Here is a 15,999-nt window from a genome sequence, read left to right as displayed (position 1 = left end):
GCCAACCGCGCCCGCGCATGACGCCTGCTTCAGAATCCTATACCGAGGAGGTGCGCAGGCCGGAGCCCCGGCAGAAATTGCGGCACGCGCAAGCCATGGATACCCAACCATCCGCCATTCCCGTGAACACACGCAGAAAAAGGTGAGCGCTTTCCTTTTTTTTCGGCGGCAGAGACGGGAGGGGGAAAGAGACCGGCTCGGCCCAATGAATCCATCTCCAAAAGCCCAACTATTAAGGCCAGTCCCAACCTTCTCTTTTGTACATGGGTGAACTTTTTAATTTTCTATAATATATTTTATTTTCAATTTTGTAAAAACTGATCATGGATATTAAACAAATTTACAATAACAGGTTTCTTTTACAATCGCCTAACAAATGGATCGGACAAGTTGAGAACCACCATGTGTGAATAAAACATAATGCTGAACGAAGGACCAACATTTTATTGTTGGTTGAGTAGCCAAATCCTAAATAAGCTCTGTAAATGGCTCCACAAACAACAAATTGATGGTGTCCTTTAGGTTGGGGCAGTTTGTGAAATTGTCCTCTTGGTTGTACATGAATTCCATTGTCCTTGTCAAGTTGAATATCCTCTCCAGTACCTGCTTGGGATAGGTATTGTCTGGATTCAGCCACTCACTGTTAAAATCTTTCCATGAGTCCTCCTTCAATGGGTGTATCTTCTCACGTGCCACTTCAATCGAGACATTGTGCTCCTTCATGTAGCTATCGATTGTTGATGCGACATGAGGGATCAATTGTTCCCGCTGTATTAAGTGAAATATTCAAAATATTGGTAAGAGAAATGCAGGTAGGAAATGAAATCAGCATTTCCTGGTGACAAAACAATGTTTAGTTATCAATACCAAAGCCCCATCGGCCATCGATCAGTACATCAAAATTGAAAATGAGAATTATGAGTTTGACATCAGACTTCAAATAATATCACATTTTTTTAAGCTGAGAATGAGAGATATTTACCTCATATGTTTGGAGATCATCTAATAGTCTGAGAATTCTAGCAAGTGCCCGGACCATGTTAGGTACACGAGAAACCCAATCAAAACAATCTCTTGTTGCTATATCATTCATCCCAACGAGGGAAGCACATGACAGAAGAGGACATCCTCCAGTTCTCATTGAAACTTGCAGGTGCTCTTCAACAAACTTTGGAATGTAGCCTTCTTCAAGCATGTTTACCTCCATGTTGTAGCCTCTGACCAGATCTTCAGTCTGGAAATTGAAGATGGTATAGGTATATGGAAATTGCTGACATGTTAAAGACAAGGGTATGTGTTTATACACATATTTGTGCTGATAGCATCAACTTAACATGCATGCAAACCTACTAGATAATTAGATACATTTTCGATTCCTAGATAAACACATTCAATGTAAGACTGAGAAATTGAAATAGATAATTGATATTGCATACTGAAAAATGGTTTTAGGAATGAAGTTTAGCAACTAATCCATGCAAACGTGTAAAGAAGATATGAATTAATGCCATTAAAGAAAGGATCTGAATTAATGGATGGCTACTGAACAATAACGATATTGACTACATTACTTTCCTCCAGAGCCTTTGTTAAATGGTTTATAACAAAAATATTTCTCTCAAATAAATAAAAATATAAGTGAGAATGGTAACTTACAAAGTATTTTAGATACGACATGCGATATTTTTCTTCCTGGTGGAGCATATTCTCGATGGTTTGAAAGCTGTCCAATATCTTCCCCAAAGCAAATTTTATGCACTCTGGGAGGTCATGAGCCGCCTTAGCATCCCAGCTGGACAATATAGATCAAACAAACACACAAATTTTAATATGTAAATTATAATGTAATATATATGTAATTATATATATCCATTTATCAAAGTATTTGTAATTAGCAATACAAACCTTTCAATGCACTTGGTAAGTATTTTACATTCTTCTGGAGTTGCATAAGAATCATAGATATCATCCAATAGGGTCACTATGGCAATAATCATAGTCAATATTATTCGGCTTCGTGAATAACACGGTTCATAGTATACTCCTAAGATCCACAAGTAGCATTCGACAACTCTATCTCGAGCAAATGGAAACCTCGATTCAACGTGTAAACCCTCCCACCACCTATATATATACATTTATTAGAGGTGTATCAGAGATAGCACTTGTTCTTTGTAATCTCAAATAATATAAGTAAGCAATAGATCTCAAAGGCTAACAATTACTTGACCTTGTAATGATTTCCAGATCATGCTGGTGATGGAGCTGCATAATATTTGAGTTCAACTTTGCAAGTTGCAATACCGTCTCATGTACTGTGGCATCATCCTGCTCATATGCAGATATGTAATGCTTTGATTCGTATATTCTAACCCTCCTTGGAAGAGGGATTTCAAGTGCAGATTTTATTTCGCGTGCTAATAATGATGATTCTTCCATGTCGCGTAATGTCGTTTCTAAACGCCTTCGGGTGAATACTATGGCTTCATCGAGTATTGTCTCTCCATGCGTCCCCATATGCGCAGCATTGTAAAGGCTCAGTAGGTCTTCAGGGTTGTCTGCTAAAAAACCTCCCTCTTCATTTTTGAACCTCGCAAACACATCTGGAAAAAGGTATCGAATATAACAAAATATCGGCAATTTAGAATCAGAAAAAAGAAGATTCATATACTTTCAAAGACGTTTCCCACACCTTCAACTATTATATTAAATCATACCATGAAAGGTACGTTGTTGCAGGACATATATAATACACAGCCGTGCATAAATATTTGGAATTCCGTTGTTTGTTTAATTTGTTACCTGGTGAAACCCTGTACCGATGTCTCCGAAGTAGAGAAAACCAGAGAGCCACCGTCCCAAGATCACAGTCGATGACGCCAGCAGCCTCAATCTGTGGTAAGGCAGCGCTAATCTCTTCTTCAAACAGGTGATCCAAACACAGACGCTCCAGTGTGTCGATGAGATGTAGCCTCTCATGCTGGCCACCAACAGTTGAACTTGCTATCATTCCGGCCACTTCTTCCTTGAGCTTGTCTGCTCGTTCTGCCATCTGAGTCTGCTGCCAGTGAAAGGACTTATTAAACTTAGCATAATGACACATACAAGCAGTACTAATAAATACTAATCATTGTCAACTGCGTATGTTTACACAAGAGAGTGGAAGATCGTGGGTAAGTAAACAAATAAATAACCTGCTGTTGCGATGAAGCTGCAGCTGGGTTGGAGTAGCCAAGAAAGAAATCTCCCCAGATAGATGGATGGAAAATGCCGGCGTTCTGACTGAGCCGGCTATCATCCTCATCAACAAGGTTGGAATTCTGCTGCGGTGACTGCTGTCCGCGTTGCAACCTGCAGGTGTGCTGCCGCAGCCGCCACCTCCATGAAACGCTCGGGCATCGCCTGATGAGCGGCGGCGGCGATGCAGCAGCGGCACCAACATGGACATGGCAGCTCCTCCTCCTGCTGCTGCTGCACGGAGGAGGTGGTTTGAAGGAGAAGGTGGTCATGATGGTGCTTCCGCTGTGCATCGTCTCCAAAGTGATTCAGTATGCACCTTGGGGCCTAAGACAAACGCTTACTTGGGGCAATGTAATGAGATCTCACTTAAGTTGTGCCTTCTTTCGGATTGTTTCCAAGTTTATATAGACTACTACTCGCATGTGCTGATGGGCGTGCTGTGCTGCCGAAGCACGCGTTAGCTTTGTAGTGCCACAGTGTTATTGCATTTGGGATGACGATGGATGGATGAGCAAGAACATTGGCCAATGCAGCTGGGGGACGAGCCTGTGTGGGCGGCTGCGGCAAGAAGACAGAGACAAGGCACAGTCCCGGCACCTGCATGCGACTACTAGTCCCTTTCCTCCGTACCCCAGGCTACCAAGTAGGAGTAGAAAAACAGACTCTCCGCAACACACAAAAAAACACATGCTACTTATTATCTCTAAGAGATGGTGCATGCATGCCATGGTGTTGTACAACACAAGATTGGTGCAAAAATGCTCACCGAGCATAGCCTTCATCATCAAATGCAATGCATCTCGTTCGTACGTAGATCAAACAAAATTGCAAATGAAGAGACATGAACCTCTGCGGCTGGGACTAGTCCCTTTCCCCCGTACCCTAGGCTACCAAGTAGAAGTAGCAAACAACAAAGGCTATGTTTAGGGGGTGTTTAGTTCATTTTGCAAAATTGTGTAAAGATGTAAAGAGGGCATTTGAAGTACTAAATGAAGTCTATTTGCAAAACTTTTTGCATAGATGGGTTGTAAATCGCGAGACGAATCTAATGATGCTAATTAATTCATGTTTAATCAATAATTAGCGGATGATTACTGTAGCATCACTGTTGCAAATCATGGATTAAGTAGGCTCATTAGAATCGTCTCGCGATTTACAGCCCATCCATGCAAAAAGTTTTGTAAATAGACTTCATTTAGTACTTCAAATTAGCAACATTCCGTTTCACTTTAATATGTTTACGGCTTTTTTGCAAAAACCTGTAAAGATCTAAACAGGGCCTTAGTTCCAAAATTTCTCTCCAAACTTCACTATTTACCTATCACATTAAATCTCTTACTTCATGCATGGAGCATTAAATGTAGGTAAATAAAAAACTAATTGTATAGTTTTAATGTACACGACGAGACGAATCTTTTGAGCCTAGTTAGGTCATGGTAGGACAATAATTATCACAAACAAACGAAAAGTGCTACATTGTGCTATAGTATCCGATGTGACCTTTTTTTACCACTATTTTACAGATCTAAACACAGCCAAACTCTCCACACACAAAACCCACAGGCTACTTATTATCTCTTAACAGATGGTGCATGCATGCCACATGGTGTTGTACAACACAAGATTAATATTATATTGGCCCAAAATAATGCTCATTGTGCATAATTCATCATCAAATGCAATGCATATAGTAGATCAAACAAAATTGCAAATGAAAGAGAGACATGAACCTGCAGCATGCACACTGCACACCAGCCTGACCTGGACTGCGATCTCCATTTAGGGCATGTTTAGTTCCCAAAAAATTTTCTACAGTACCTATCACATCGAATCTTCAGACACATACATGGAGCATTAAATATAGTTAAAAAATAACTAATTACACAGTCTAAATAATTAGCATGAGATGAATTTTTAAGCCTAATTAATCCATGATTAGACATTATTTGTCAAGTAACAACGAAATATGCTACAGTACCAAAACCCAAACTTTTCACCAACTAAACACACCCTTAAACAAGAAACATGACATACATACCAAACAGTCCAAGATTTTTATTTTTTTTTGTTTGAGAAAACCAAAGAGTCCATGAATAATAATAGGAAGGTTCTAGTCAAATATTACAAAAACAGCAAACAATAAGCCATTAATAATATCTTACTATTACTAATTGGAGGCTCATTTTGAAGTCTCCTGGTGATGCCACCAAAGTTTCTAGGTGGACAGTCTAAAAAACTAGAGAAATCTTATAAATTTTTACAAAAATCAAAAACATCTGGCCATCAATTCGGCAACTCTAATAATAATAGCCATCGGATATGTTATCTTTTTCAATAAATTACCACTTTTGCCATTATGGAAATAAACTAAAGTAACCCCCTACACATGTATCTAAATTACTCACCTCTGCCATTATACAAAATAATCTAAAGTAACTCCCTTATCTTCATGTAAATTACCTACTTATGCCATTATAAAATAATATCAAATAACCCCCAAAATCTCTGTATATATTATCAAATTGTATCATAATAAAAAAATTAAAATAAACCGCAAATCTGAATCAAAATTATATTATTATAATAAAATCTTAAAGCGCATCAATAAAAAATTCTAAATTACTATTTCTATCATTATTAGTATATTATTTATGTTATTATTTATATACCTTTTGAAGTCTCCAGATGATGCCACCTAGGATCCTAGGTGAAAAGTCTAAAAATAGAGAAATCCTACATATTCTCACAAAAATCAGAAATATCTAACCATCAATTCAGCAACTCTAATCATAATAGCCATTGAATCTGTTACCTTTTTATAATAAATTATCCACATTTTCCATTATGAAAATAAATTAAAGTAACCCCTACACATGTATCTAAATTACCAACCTCTGCCATAATAAAAAATTAATATAAAGTAATCCCCTAATCTTCATGTAAATTACCTACTTATACAATTATAAAATAATATCAAATAACCCCCTAATTTTCGTATATATTATCCAATGATATCATAATAAAAAAATTAAAATAAACCCCAAATCCGAATCAAAATTATATTATTATAATAAAATCTTAATGTGCATCAATAAAAAAATTCTAAATTTCTATTTCTATCATTATTAGTATATTATTTATGTTATTATTTATATGAAAATACTAACCATAATGTGTGTGTAACCATATAATCATGTATAAGAGAAGAGATAAGAATACCAATTTTCATGTTCTTCACGTAGCTCAAACAAAGTGTTTAATTAAATATATATCAAATATATATGGAGGTATAATGCAAAGTGAGAAAAATTATTAGTAACTAAACCTATCACATTTATTACAATTATATAATGATAAATATATATCTTTATAATACTAGATTAGAATATTTAATTAATTAAAAAGAGCGTGAGATAAATAATTATTAGATATCTCTAACTAGTCCGTGCGGGAGCACGGGTTGATAGACTAGTATGATATAATCATCATTGCTACTACTAGCCATTGGATCTTCTCTTTCTAATGAATTAGCCACCTATGCTATTATGAAGAATCAGACTAAAATAACCCCCTATATCTATATATTAATTACCACACCTGCCATTATGAAAAAATTAGCCTAAAAAATGGACTCTTTGGCCATTCCTATCTTGCTTTAATTTTGAGACCGCTCACTAGACCTCTCAAGCATTGTAGTTGCACCCCATACGAAATAGGGAACATATCAGGAGAGGGGCGCAGGGGGTGGGAGGGAGGATTTGCAAAAGTGTAATTACCCAATCTAAGGGCGGGTACAGATTGTAAAATTGCCCAATCCCCCATGCCTCTTGAATGTTAATCCGATGACTCAAATTGAAGTTTCTATAGTCCGTGCAGACATACGGCGGGCATACGGGTTGATGCAAAAGTTTCTATAGTTTCTATAATCCGATGACTCAAAAGCTATAGATCTTAATTTTTTATGAATTTATAATACTTATCTCTCAGAATTACTAGTCCGTGCGGACATATGGGTTGATGGACTAGTAGAAACTTATGTATTGATGAGGAGCGGTTACAAATTAATATATAACAGATGGGGCTAACATTAATATTCATCCAAATGCATAATACACTCATGACAACATTATTTATTTATGCCTTCCATCAATTTTATTAGTTACAAAAAAAGCCTATTTTGCATTAGGATGAAAGGCCTGATTCGGCCTCTAGGCCGAGTCGGAGGAGATCAACCTCACAGGGGCTGTCAGCCTCATTAGGATGATGCCGCGTTCTCTCCGCGGAATCCTGCTACCATTGGCGGCATTGCAATGTGGTATATATGCTGCTGCCGCCGCCGCCATGAAATGCTTCTGCATCGCCTGAGCTGCCGTGATCCAGCAGCAGCAACATGGCTTGGCAGCTGTAGTGTTGTGGTCCGAGGGAGAAGGTGGCCATGACAGTATACTGACGCTGGTATCTGAGTGACGGAGACATCAAATTTATGCAATCTAGGATGCTGTTTGCTTGGGGTATATATTTCAGAGTGATCGGATTCGGATCACAGAGTGAACGGATAACGTTGTTTTGTGTTTGTTTCATCTCCCATGGGATTCATTAGCGCGGAAAACGATATGGGGCTTCAGCAAATCGATTACACGTCCGATTTGGGCGGTGACAGGTTCCCATACGTCCGGTGTGGCTCCGATAACTTCCTTTCCCGTTACCTTTCTTCTTCAACCAAACAAAACAAGTAATTGTTAGGGCTGCCGTTACAGCTCTGAATCCATTCCCTCTACGTTTGCGTTGCCGTTGTACAAACAAACACCACCTAAATTCCTTGTGCAAATACGGAAAACCTAAGTGCTCTAGGCAGCAGTTTGTTTTTGATAGGTGCTCTACCAATATTTAATATGCACACGAGGCACACGAGGTGGGAAAAGGAACACAGTTACTACCTGCTCTAGCAGACACGGGGATCACGAGGTGGCGCGTCCTTCTTGTTTCCGCTTTTTGCAAGCTATAAACCACTCAAATTGAAGTGTTTACAATCAAAAACTTGTACATCTCATTCTCATCAGGGGTTACAGTTTTACCTTTTTATATAAAAACACCATCTCTATCCAAGATTATACAAAAAGATACGAATGAGTTTTTTTATTTATTTCGCCGAGCCATCATCTGTTCGATGGCCAATACCACTCATGTCAATTATTGTCAGGTGATCGGTAGGGCCTTAATTTACTTTTCAGCAGCTTTGACGACCATTTCTACGATTAGTACGTGCAGCTCTCTAGAAGCCGATCGATGTATGTTGTTCTGTGATTGTTTAATTAGTGAAACTTCTATGTTTAATCAGTGATGGATATGAATCCACATGCTGCCCTGGAACATTGAGACTTAGCCTTCTAGGTCAGCTTTAAGGGAGGACTAGTGTTGGGCTAGAGAGGTGATGTGTTTGGATGGTGTCATTAGAATGTGGGCATTCAGTTAGGTAACTGTCCCGGACAACACAGCTGACTAATTTTATTAAGGCGATCTAATCATTATTCGCTGGCAAAAGAATTAAACGATATGCTACTGAGTGCTGGCGACTTGACAAACCAAACAAAATAACAAAGCCCCCAGGCCCAAGGCCGCTACATCACTGAATATACGCACGAGGCACTGTCAACAGCTTAATTTCTTCACACACGAACAAGGTGCAACACCTATAATAGAACATGTACAATTTCGCTCTCTTCCTTCAAAATTCAAATAAAAAGAACCATCATTCTCATCGACCAAAAAAAAACAAGAAGAATATCCAAGAGTGCGACATTGTGAAACAGGCATGCCTGACTATGTTCACCTTGGAAGTCATGTTTGTCTCAAGCAAAACTAGAAATGAAACATTCACATCTTAGACCTGGATTACATGAGACTCCATTTGCACAAGAAACAAGTCATATTACATACCAAACAGTCCAGGAAAGCTGGTACTAATAATTCAGCTTAACTGTAAACGAAGGCTAGTGCGCCTCTGCTTATGTTACAACAAAGGCCAAACAACAGGAAGCCACTACTATATCAACAGATACAACCAGAGGGCCAATGGCTTCGGCTTTTCTTTTAGACAGCTAACAGCTTACTTTCTCTCACTCTAGTGCTAAATTTAATTTGTACAGCAGCAGATTAATAAACGTGCTTCTTACTCCCCTCCATCTTCCTCCTCTTTACAGCAGCTTGCACATCAAACTTGCATGCATCACTCCTCCCTTGATTCTGCGTGGGGTCTTCAGCTACAGGATTAATGTACACTCTTCGGCGCAAACATACAGTATTTATTTCCGGCAAAGGCCAAAAGGGCCCTTTTATAAGGTTTTTAGTAGAGAAAAAACGTGAGCGCAAACCTAGCAACTGTTAGCTGTACAACTAGATTGTTTGCCCTTCAGGCAGCAGTGCATGCTGGTTGAAGCCCAAGGCGCTTCTCTGCAAACATAAGAATATATACATTGTTAGCCCCCTGAATACGGACACATAATGTGAAGTACTGCAGTAATACATTGTTTATTCATGCATTCCATCAGTTTTATTCTAGACAGCAGCTAGCTCCATTCCCCATACTATTTGATGAGCTTCAATTATTTGATCTCTAGATCTTCCCTTTTCTAGTGTACTAGCTAAAAGCTAAACCAGTAAGGGCAATCAGGAAGGAACATCAAGGGTGTAGGCGCTAGCTAGCAGCTTTGATCCAGCATGCAGGCGGTACGTTTATCATTCTGCCCACCGTCGGGGTCTGAGCGACGGTGTCGACGAAGACGCGGACGCGGTTGGACCTCCAGTCCATGGTCACCGGCGAGCCGGCGGGCAGGACGACGACGTCGGCGTCGGGCATGTCCTTGAGGATGATCTTCTTGGCCTCCTCCGCCGGCAGGCCCACCACCTCCGGCCACGACGTCTTCTTCTCGCCGCCGGTGGCGTCCACGGAGCTCATCGTCGATGTCGATCTGCGCGCACAAATATCGGAGTCAATTACAGAGATGGATCGGCAGTGTTTGTGGAAATTGGAATGAGTCACTCGAGCTCGATCGCCGAGGGGATTTGAACTTAATTATTACATGTCTTGTCTACTAGAACTGATGGTGATTGTGTGCAAGTTTGGGGTGCTCGATCGATCTGCGCCTGGGGGAGGTGGTGGGGTGTGCCTGATATATAGGCCCACCCGGCCGGCGAGAGGTGAGTGAGAGAGGATCATCCGATCCTTATTACCTCGTCGACATGGTTTTCCATCCCTAATTGGTGCAAGCAACCGGCTTTGGATCACTTGGCGATCTCACATCACATACCCTGGCAGAAAATTAAATGAAAATCACGTGCCCCTGTGCTTCTTTGATGACTCGGTGGCATGCATATGCATTCAATCCTCACTAGCTACCATACGAGATGATGAGGATAACGATGCCAGACACAAAAACCAATCAGCACCGACAGTCCTTCACCACCTAACGTCGTCCTCTGGTTCAGTTTTCACACGCTGTGTTGCCGTGGCACCATTCTAGCTAGGAGAGCAGCGCCAGACGACACAGATGCTAGGGCCAGCTCCATGCTTTCCTGTGAGGTGTGTTCCATGTGCTGTTGCTAGGCGACACACATTGCATGATCGTGACACAGTGCAAGAAGCCATCGTATATAATTGAGCAGTGTACAGTCAAAATATCTAGGTTGCCATTTCATCAGTACTTGTCCACGCATCAACACAAAAAATCGTATAATATATATAATGTCGTGCCTTTTTCTCCTTTTTATCTGAAAAACCTGTGTTCGAAATGTAACATTAATTCAGAAGCAAAAATAACCACACAGAAACAGATAAGTGCTTTCCTTCTTTTATTATCTGTGGCTAGATCATTTTTATAAATATATATCACTTCATTCACATTCTAGATCAGCTACCTCATTTTAGACCGGAGATACTCATAATGCCACCACGCCAACACGTGTACACCCCGGGCTGCAGTTATTAGTTTCTTATTGAGTAGTAGGTTTGACATACAAACAAGATAATAACAATCAACCTAAAGAACAATAGCCGCCAACCAGATAGCACAATGGATAATATATATGCATTATGCATACTTTTTTCTTACTGGTGGATAATATAGATAATTTTTTCCTTATTAATGAATGTTGGACAAAGTTGTCACATTCTAGTAAGACGAACCCTTCGTCTTACTCGAGGCTCTGACCAGCAACTTGCTCGCTCGCTCGTGCGCCACGTGCATGCACTTACACAGTCAGATCCACACATTGCAAGCTACTTTATCCACGGGATGATCCTCGGTGTAATCCTCTCTCTGATCCATCCAAGCCTGCCCTGCAGCTCTATAAATGCCGTACCGGTGCTCACTCGCTGAACCAGCAGTACAGGAAGCACAAGAAAGCCACTTCTAGCCATCAACAACGACTTCTTCTTCACCATCATCGTCACCTAACTCAGACAGTGAGCGGAGTACCTTGTTGCTTTAGTTTTTCACAATTTTCTTGTACACATATAGGTACATGTTTTAACTGTCCAAGGCATCGATCGATCCGCAGGTATTAGCGACTGAAGAAGAAGAAGATGAGCTCCTCCGCGGAACCAGCTGTGTGCGGCGGCGGCGGCAAGATCACGTCGTGGCCGGAGGTGGTGGGGATGAGCATAGAGGAGGCCAAGAAGGTGATCCTCAAAGACAAGCCCGACGCCGACATCCAGGTGCTGCCGGTCGGCACGCCGGTGACCAAGGATTTCCGCCCCAACCGTGTCCGGATCTTCGTCAACACCGTCGCCGAGACGCCTCATGTGGGCTAGCTTAGCTGCTCATAGCTGTTGCTCAGAGCATGATGCTGCGTGCCAAATAAAGCCATCTTCAGTTTGAATAATAATGGATGTGTGTTCTTTCCCTATAAATCAAATAAATAAGCAAGGGATGTGTGAAAGGATCGTGGCCTAAGAAGGAGGTTGAATTGGGACTTTTTCAAAATTCTATCTAGTCATTAACTTAGACTAATATTGCCCAATCTACAAATTTGAAACCTAGTCATTAGAGCATGCTAGCAAAAGGTCCTTAGGTAGGTAAACACACTATCATGATCATTTTGTCTAAAAGATTTCACAATAGCAAGATCAAACCTAAGCAATAGTTCACACTACCATGCAAATTGTCCTAGTCAATCTACAAGCAATCAAAAGTAAAAATAACGACAAAAAGATTTAATTGCTTGAAATAAAAGTAAGGGACACGAGACAACCGGATTTTTTCCCGTGGTATCGAGGAGTTGACGCTCCCCTCTAATCCACATTGGAGCACCCACACAAGGGTATAGCTCTCTTGCTTCACCAAGGAGCAAGTGATCACTAAGAATGCTCCTTCTCCATCTCCGGAACGGCGAGCTTCGCACCGTATACAATCTTCTTGTCTTGGGGCTCCCACAAACTCTAAGAGCTCACCAAGAACCTCCCAATCATCAAGACCGGCTAGGTGCTGTCAAACACCAAGAGTAACAAGCTCCTAAGCCTTCACTTGACCTACACTCAGTTGGCCCTAGCTCAAGCACACTTGCTACACTTGCAAAGGATGAATTCTTCTATGTTGAAGCACAAACAAAATACTAGATCTCTCTTTTGCTCAATGCACTTTCTCTTCTTCTCAAGGGTGGCCTCAGGTATTCAGGGTGTCAAAGGTACTGCAAATGATCCAGGGGGTGCCCTTATATAGAGTGGGGAGGGTCACATAGCCGTTGGAAGTCCACTGCAGAAAAACCGTGACCATCGGAAGAACCGACGGGTGACAAATTTGAGGCGTCGGTTCAACCGGTCTCTGTGTCCAATTATTAGCCGTTGGGGTTTCTGACACAGTATCTAGGCTTGCGTCATTGCACCGGTGCATGCTCCGTAGAGGCATCGGTTCAACCGGTGCTGAAGAAGTTCACTGATCAACTCAAACAAACTCTCTGGAACATAGTACATCTAATGCACCGGTGCTTTGATTCTGAAGCGTCGGTTCAACTGGTGCTGAAGAGTAGTTGAGGTCCACAAAAACATGCTCTCTAGAACAAAGTACATCTAATGCACCGATGCTTTTCTTGGGACCATCGGTTCAACCGGTGCTATAGAGATTGCTGATTTGATTTACGCTGGCATCCAGAGAGATAGACCGACAGGGCGTCGGAACTTCCGGCAAGCATCGGATGCTCCGATGCTAGGGCCATCGGTTAAACCGGTGCTGCTGTTTTTCTTTGTTTTCAACTAAATTGACTTGGATTCGAATGTGACTTCGATTGTTTCTTCTTCCAAGCGTTGTGTTAACTTCTATTGACCATCTTGGGCTGTTTTTGAGCGAGTGTGCAAGATTTCTAAGGCCAACTCAATTTTGATCAAGCTACTAACTCATGAACACCTCTTAATAGTACGGTCAAGAACTAAAAACTATGAACCCTAGCTAAATCAAGTGTCCTTCATCTCCTTGTGACACTTGAGACTAGAAATGTTCTTAATCTTTAAAATTGAGTGCTTGGCACGCATGGTTGTTCCGAATTGAGGGGTCTCTTTTCACATTTCATATGAGACTGAACTAATCATTAATTTTTCCTTCAAAACACACGTTAGTCGCATACGGTTGTCATTAATCACCGAAACTTACCATTAGCATCTATCGGCCTAGATGCGCTTCAATCTCCCCCTTTTTGGTGATTGATGACAACACAAAGTAGAGATACACAAGATATGAAATTGAAAGCGATAAACAGGCATGCATTACTAGAAATATAGCACATGTAGGGACATGACAACATAGAGCATACACAATATCCAAATAACATGTCCATACACAAAATCCATGAAGATCCAAACACGCCACAAACCACCAAGCTCCCCCTATCTCTACTCCCCATATCTATCTCCCCCTTTGGCAACAAAATACCAAAAAGAAAGGCGATCTAGTCCTGAGCTGGAGAAGGCGGGGTCTTCAGGCTGGGTCCGGTGGAGAACTGAGCGGCGGAGTCGTCCGTCCAGTCGTCGTCGACCGAAGAGGACTTCTGCTCGACCGGAGTCGTCGGAGCAGCAGAAGTAGCTGGAGTAGCGGTAGCAACTGGCTCGGTGACGACCGTGGAGTCCGTCGGAGGAGCAGACGTGACGGGAGTCATGTCTGGCTGAGTAGGGCGTACGACGGACGGACGGAGCACCTCAGGCTGTGAGGGTGACTCGAACGTGAGGGACTGAGTTGAGGGGTGCTGTAGTTGATGCAGAACCTGTTGCTGCCTGAGGAACTCTGCACGCTGCTCGGCAGTCCAGACACTAGGCTGTGAAGCATGAGCCGGAGCAATAGTGGAAGTAGGAGCAGGACTAGCAAATAACCCAGTCTGAAGAAGAGGTGACATCGGGAAGAGCGCCAAGGGTGTCTGCACAAAACCACCAATAGGTGGAGCAGGAGCAGTGGGGTCGAACTGGAGCTGCTGGGGTGTAGGGAACTGAGGCTCAGGCAATCCAGTGTGTCGGTACAGCTGACCGAAGCATCCCGAGAAAAAAGTGAACATCTGCTGCTGAATCTGGGACTGCTGCTGAAGCTGTAACCTCATGGCCTCCTGCTGCTGTCAGATCCCCTCAAGTACTAGAGTCTGGGCCTCCTGCTGGCGAGCCTGCTCGGCTTGCATGCTCAGCTGAGCTGCAGCAAAACGGTCCTGCTGGTCAGAGAGCCTCTGAAGAATAGCAGCGAGTGCATCGGGCTGAGTGACCTGAGTAGTGGTAACTGGAGGAGCAGGGGCACGGGCTGCACCAGAGGATCCTGCCTCATCATCATGAGCACCTCGAGGGACGGTAACAGTGGGTATGAAATCCTCGTCATCCTCCGAGTCCTCTGAGTCTGTGACCAGGTAGTGTGGGAGCTGGGCCTCTGCTGCTGCGAGTGAAGCGTCCTCAGCTGCAGTGGGATCATCCACAACTCTACCCTCAGCCAAAACACGCTCATCCAGAATCCGCTGTGCCCTGCGCTGGCTTCTCGGGCCACGACGACCGTCTCGAGGAGTAGTAGGTGAGTAAAAACTGAAGTGCGTCCTCGACTGCTCCAGCTCATCCATATGCTCATTCTGACTGAGCTGAGCGAGTATCCAGTAGATCCAATGAGCAAAAGGATGGCGACGGTGAACTGTCATCCCATCCAGAATCACGTCCTCTAGCTCGCAGATAAAGAAGTCAACGAGGTCAAAGTCTCGTCCTGTCATGATATACAGTAGAAGCCACTGCTGCAGAGCTATGATCCCCTCGTTGTATCCAATCCGGAATAACAGACTCTTCCTCAAAGCTAGGTGTACAGAGTGAGCTACAGGAGTCAGTCTGTCCGGGGTCCTCGGTGTGCCAGGCAGGAAAGGCTGCTGAAAGAGAACGCTGACCTCCTCGTCAGACGGAGCGTGAGTCTCATGAGGACGACGAGGAGGCACCTTGTTGCCATAAGCCTGATAGTGCAAGAAGTGTGGCTCCTCGGCAATCTGAACTCCGAGAAGGGTAGCCAGACGTGCTCGAGTCAATCTGTAATGCCTCTGCTGGAACATAAAGTCGATGAACTGCCGATCCTCCTCAACAAATAGGGTGGCGTAGAAAACGCGAACCCACTCCCTGATGTACCGAGACCTCTCATTCAGCAGAGCTGGTAGACCCTCATATCTCTCAAACAAAGGGAGGATAGGAATGCCTCCTGCTGCCACGCGCATAGCCACCCAGTGAAGCATTTTGTGCTCACTGATCTTGATGTCCATCTGGGTATAAGC

General features: G+C 42.6%; 3 protein-coding genes across 7 annotated transcripts; 1 reads left to right on the top strand and 2 right to left on the bottom strand.

Annotated features, from left to right (window-relative positions):
- Positions 1-306: 306 nt before the first annotated feature.
- On the bottom strand, positions 307-3,760 carry LOC120697189 (alpha-terpineol synthase, chloroplastic-like). Of its 4 annotated transcripts, none has more exons than XM_039980334.1 (7): positions 3,195-3,760; positions 2,803-3,061; positions 2,231-2,603; positions 1,906-2,124; positions 1,657-1,792; positions 983-1,270; positions 307-768 (listed from the first exon to the last, which is right to left on the bottom strand). In XM_039980334.1, exons 1-7 carry the CDS (start codon positions 3,528-3,530, stop codon positions 469-471), a joined length of 1,911 nt encoding a protein of 636 aa, XP_039836268.1. In that variant the 5' UTR covers positions 3,531-3,760; the 3' UTR covers positions 307-468. The 4 variants fall into 4 exon arrangements, with proteins under 4 accessions (XP_039836268.1, XP_039836269.1, XP_039836271.1 ...); XM_039980335.1 differs by having other exon boundaries at positions 2,803-3,058; positions 3,195-3,757; XM_039980337.1 differs by having other exon boundaries at positions 983-1,234; positions 2,803-3,058; positions 3,195-3,749.
- Positions 3,761-9,100: 5,340 nt separating this feature from the next.
- LOC120697190 (subtilisin-chymotrypsin inhibitor-2B-like) lies at positions 9,101-10,628 on the bottom strand. Of its 2 annotated transcripts, none has more exons than XM_039980340.1 (2): positions 10,471-10,628; positions 9,101-10,208 (listed from the first exon to the last, which is right to left on the bottom strand). In XM_039980340.1, exons 1-2 carry the CDS (start codon positions 10,479-10,481, stop codon positions 9,935-9,937), a joined length of 285 nt encoding a protein of 94 aa, XP_039836274.1. In that variant the 5' UTR covers positions 10,482-10,628; the 3' UTR covers positions 9,101-9,934. The 2 variants fall into 2 exon arrangements, with proteins under 2 accessions (XP_039836274.1, XP_039836273.1); XM_039980339.1 differs by having other exon boundaries at positions 10,320-10,550.
- An 832-nt stretch (positions 10,629-11,460) lies between these two features.
- On the top strand, positions 11,461-12,177 carry LOC120697191 (subtilisin-chymotrypsin inhibitor-2B-like). Its single transcript, XM_039980341.1, has one exon. The coding sequence runs from the start codon at positions 11,822-11,824 to the stop codon at positions 12,047-12,049; it is 228 nt and encodes a 75-aa protein (XP_039836275.1). The 5' UTR covers positions 11,461-11,821; the 3' UTR covers positions 12,050-12,177.
- The last annotated feature ends 3,822 nt before the right edge of the window (positions 12,178-15,999 follow it).

Source organism: Panicum virgatum, chromosome 3K (genome assembly GCF_016808335.1).
Source record: "Panicum virgatum strain AP13 chromosome 3K, P.virgatum_v5, whole genome shotgun sequence".
Taxonomy (NCBI): Eukaryota; Viridiplantae; Streptophyta; class Magnoliopsida; order Poales; family Poaceae; genus Panicum; species Panicum virgatum.
The sequence above is the reverse complement of the archived record's forward strand: the minus strand, read 5'-3'. Positions and strand labels throughout refer to the sequence as shown.

Bases quoted from the DNA above. Each gene is read 5' to 3' on its own strand.
- LOC120697189 (XM_039980334.1), bottom strand. From the start codon at position 3,530: ATGCACAGCGGAAGCACCATCATGACCACCTTCTCCTTCAAACCACCT. The intron at 3,062-3,194 runs GTTATTTATTTG...TTTCACTGGCAG, and splicing joins CAGCTTCATCGCAACAGCAG to CAGACTCAGATGGCAGAACG. The intron at 769-982 runs GTAAATATCTCT...CACTTAATACAG, and splicing joins ATGATCTCCAAACATATGAG to CGGGAACAATTGATCCCTCA.
- LOC120697190 (XM_039980339.1), bottom strand. From the start codon at position 10,456: ATGATCCTCTCTCACTCACCTCTCGCCGGCCGGGTGGGCCTATATATC. The intron at 10,209-10,319 runs GTAATAATTAAG...TTGTGCGCGCAG, and splicing joins AGTTCTAGTAGACAAGACAT to ATCGACATCGACGATGAGCT.
- LOC120697191 (XM_039980341.1), top strand. From the start codon at position 11,822: ATGAGCTCCTCCGCGGAACCAGCTGTGTGCGGCGGCGGCGGCAAGATC.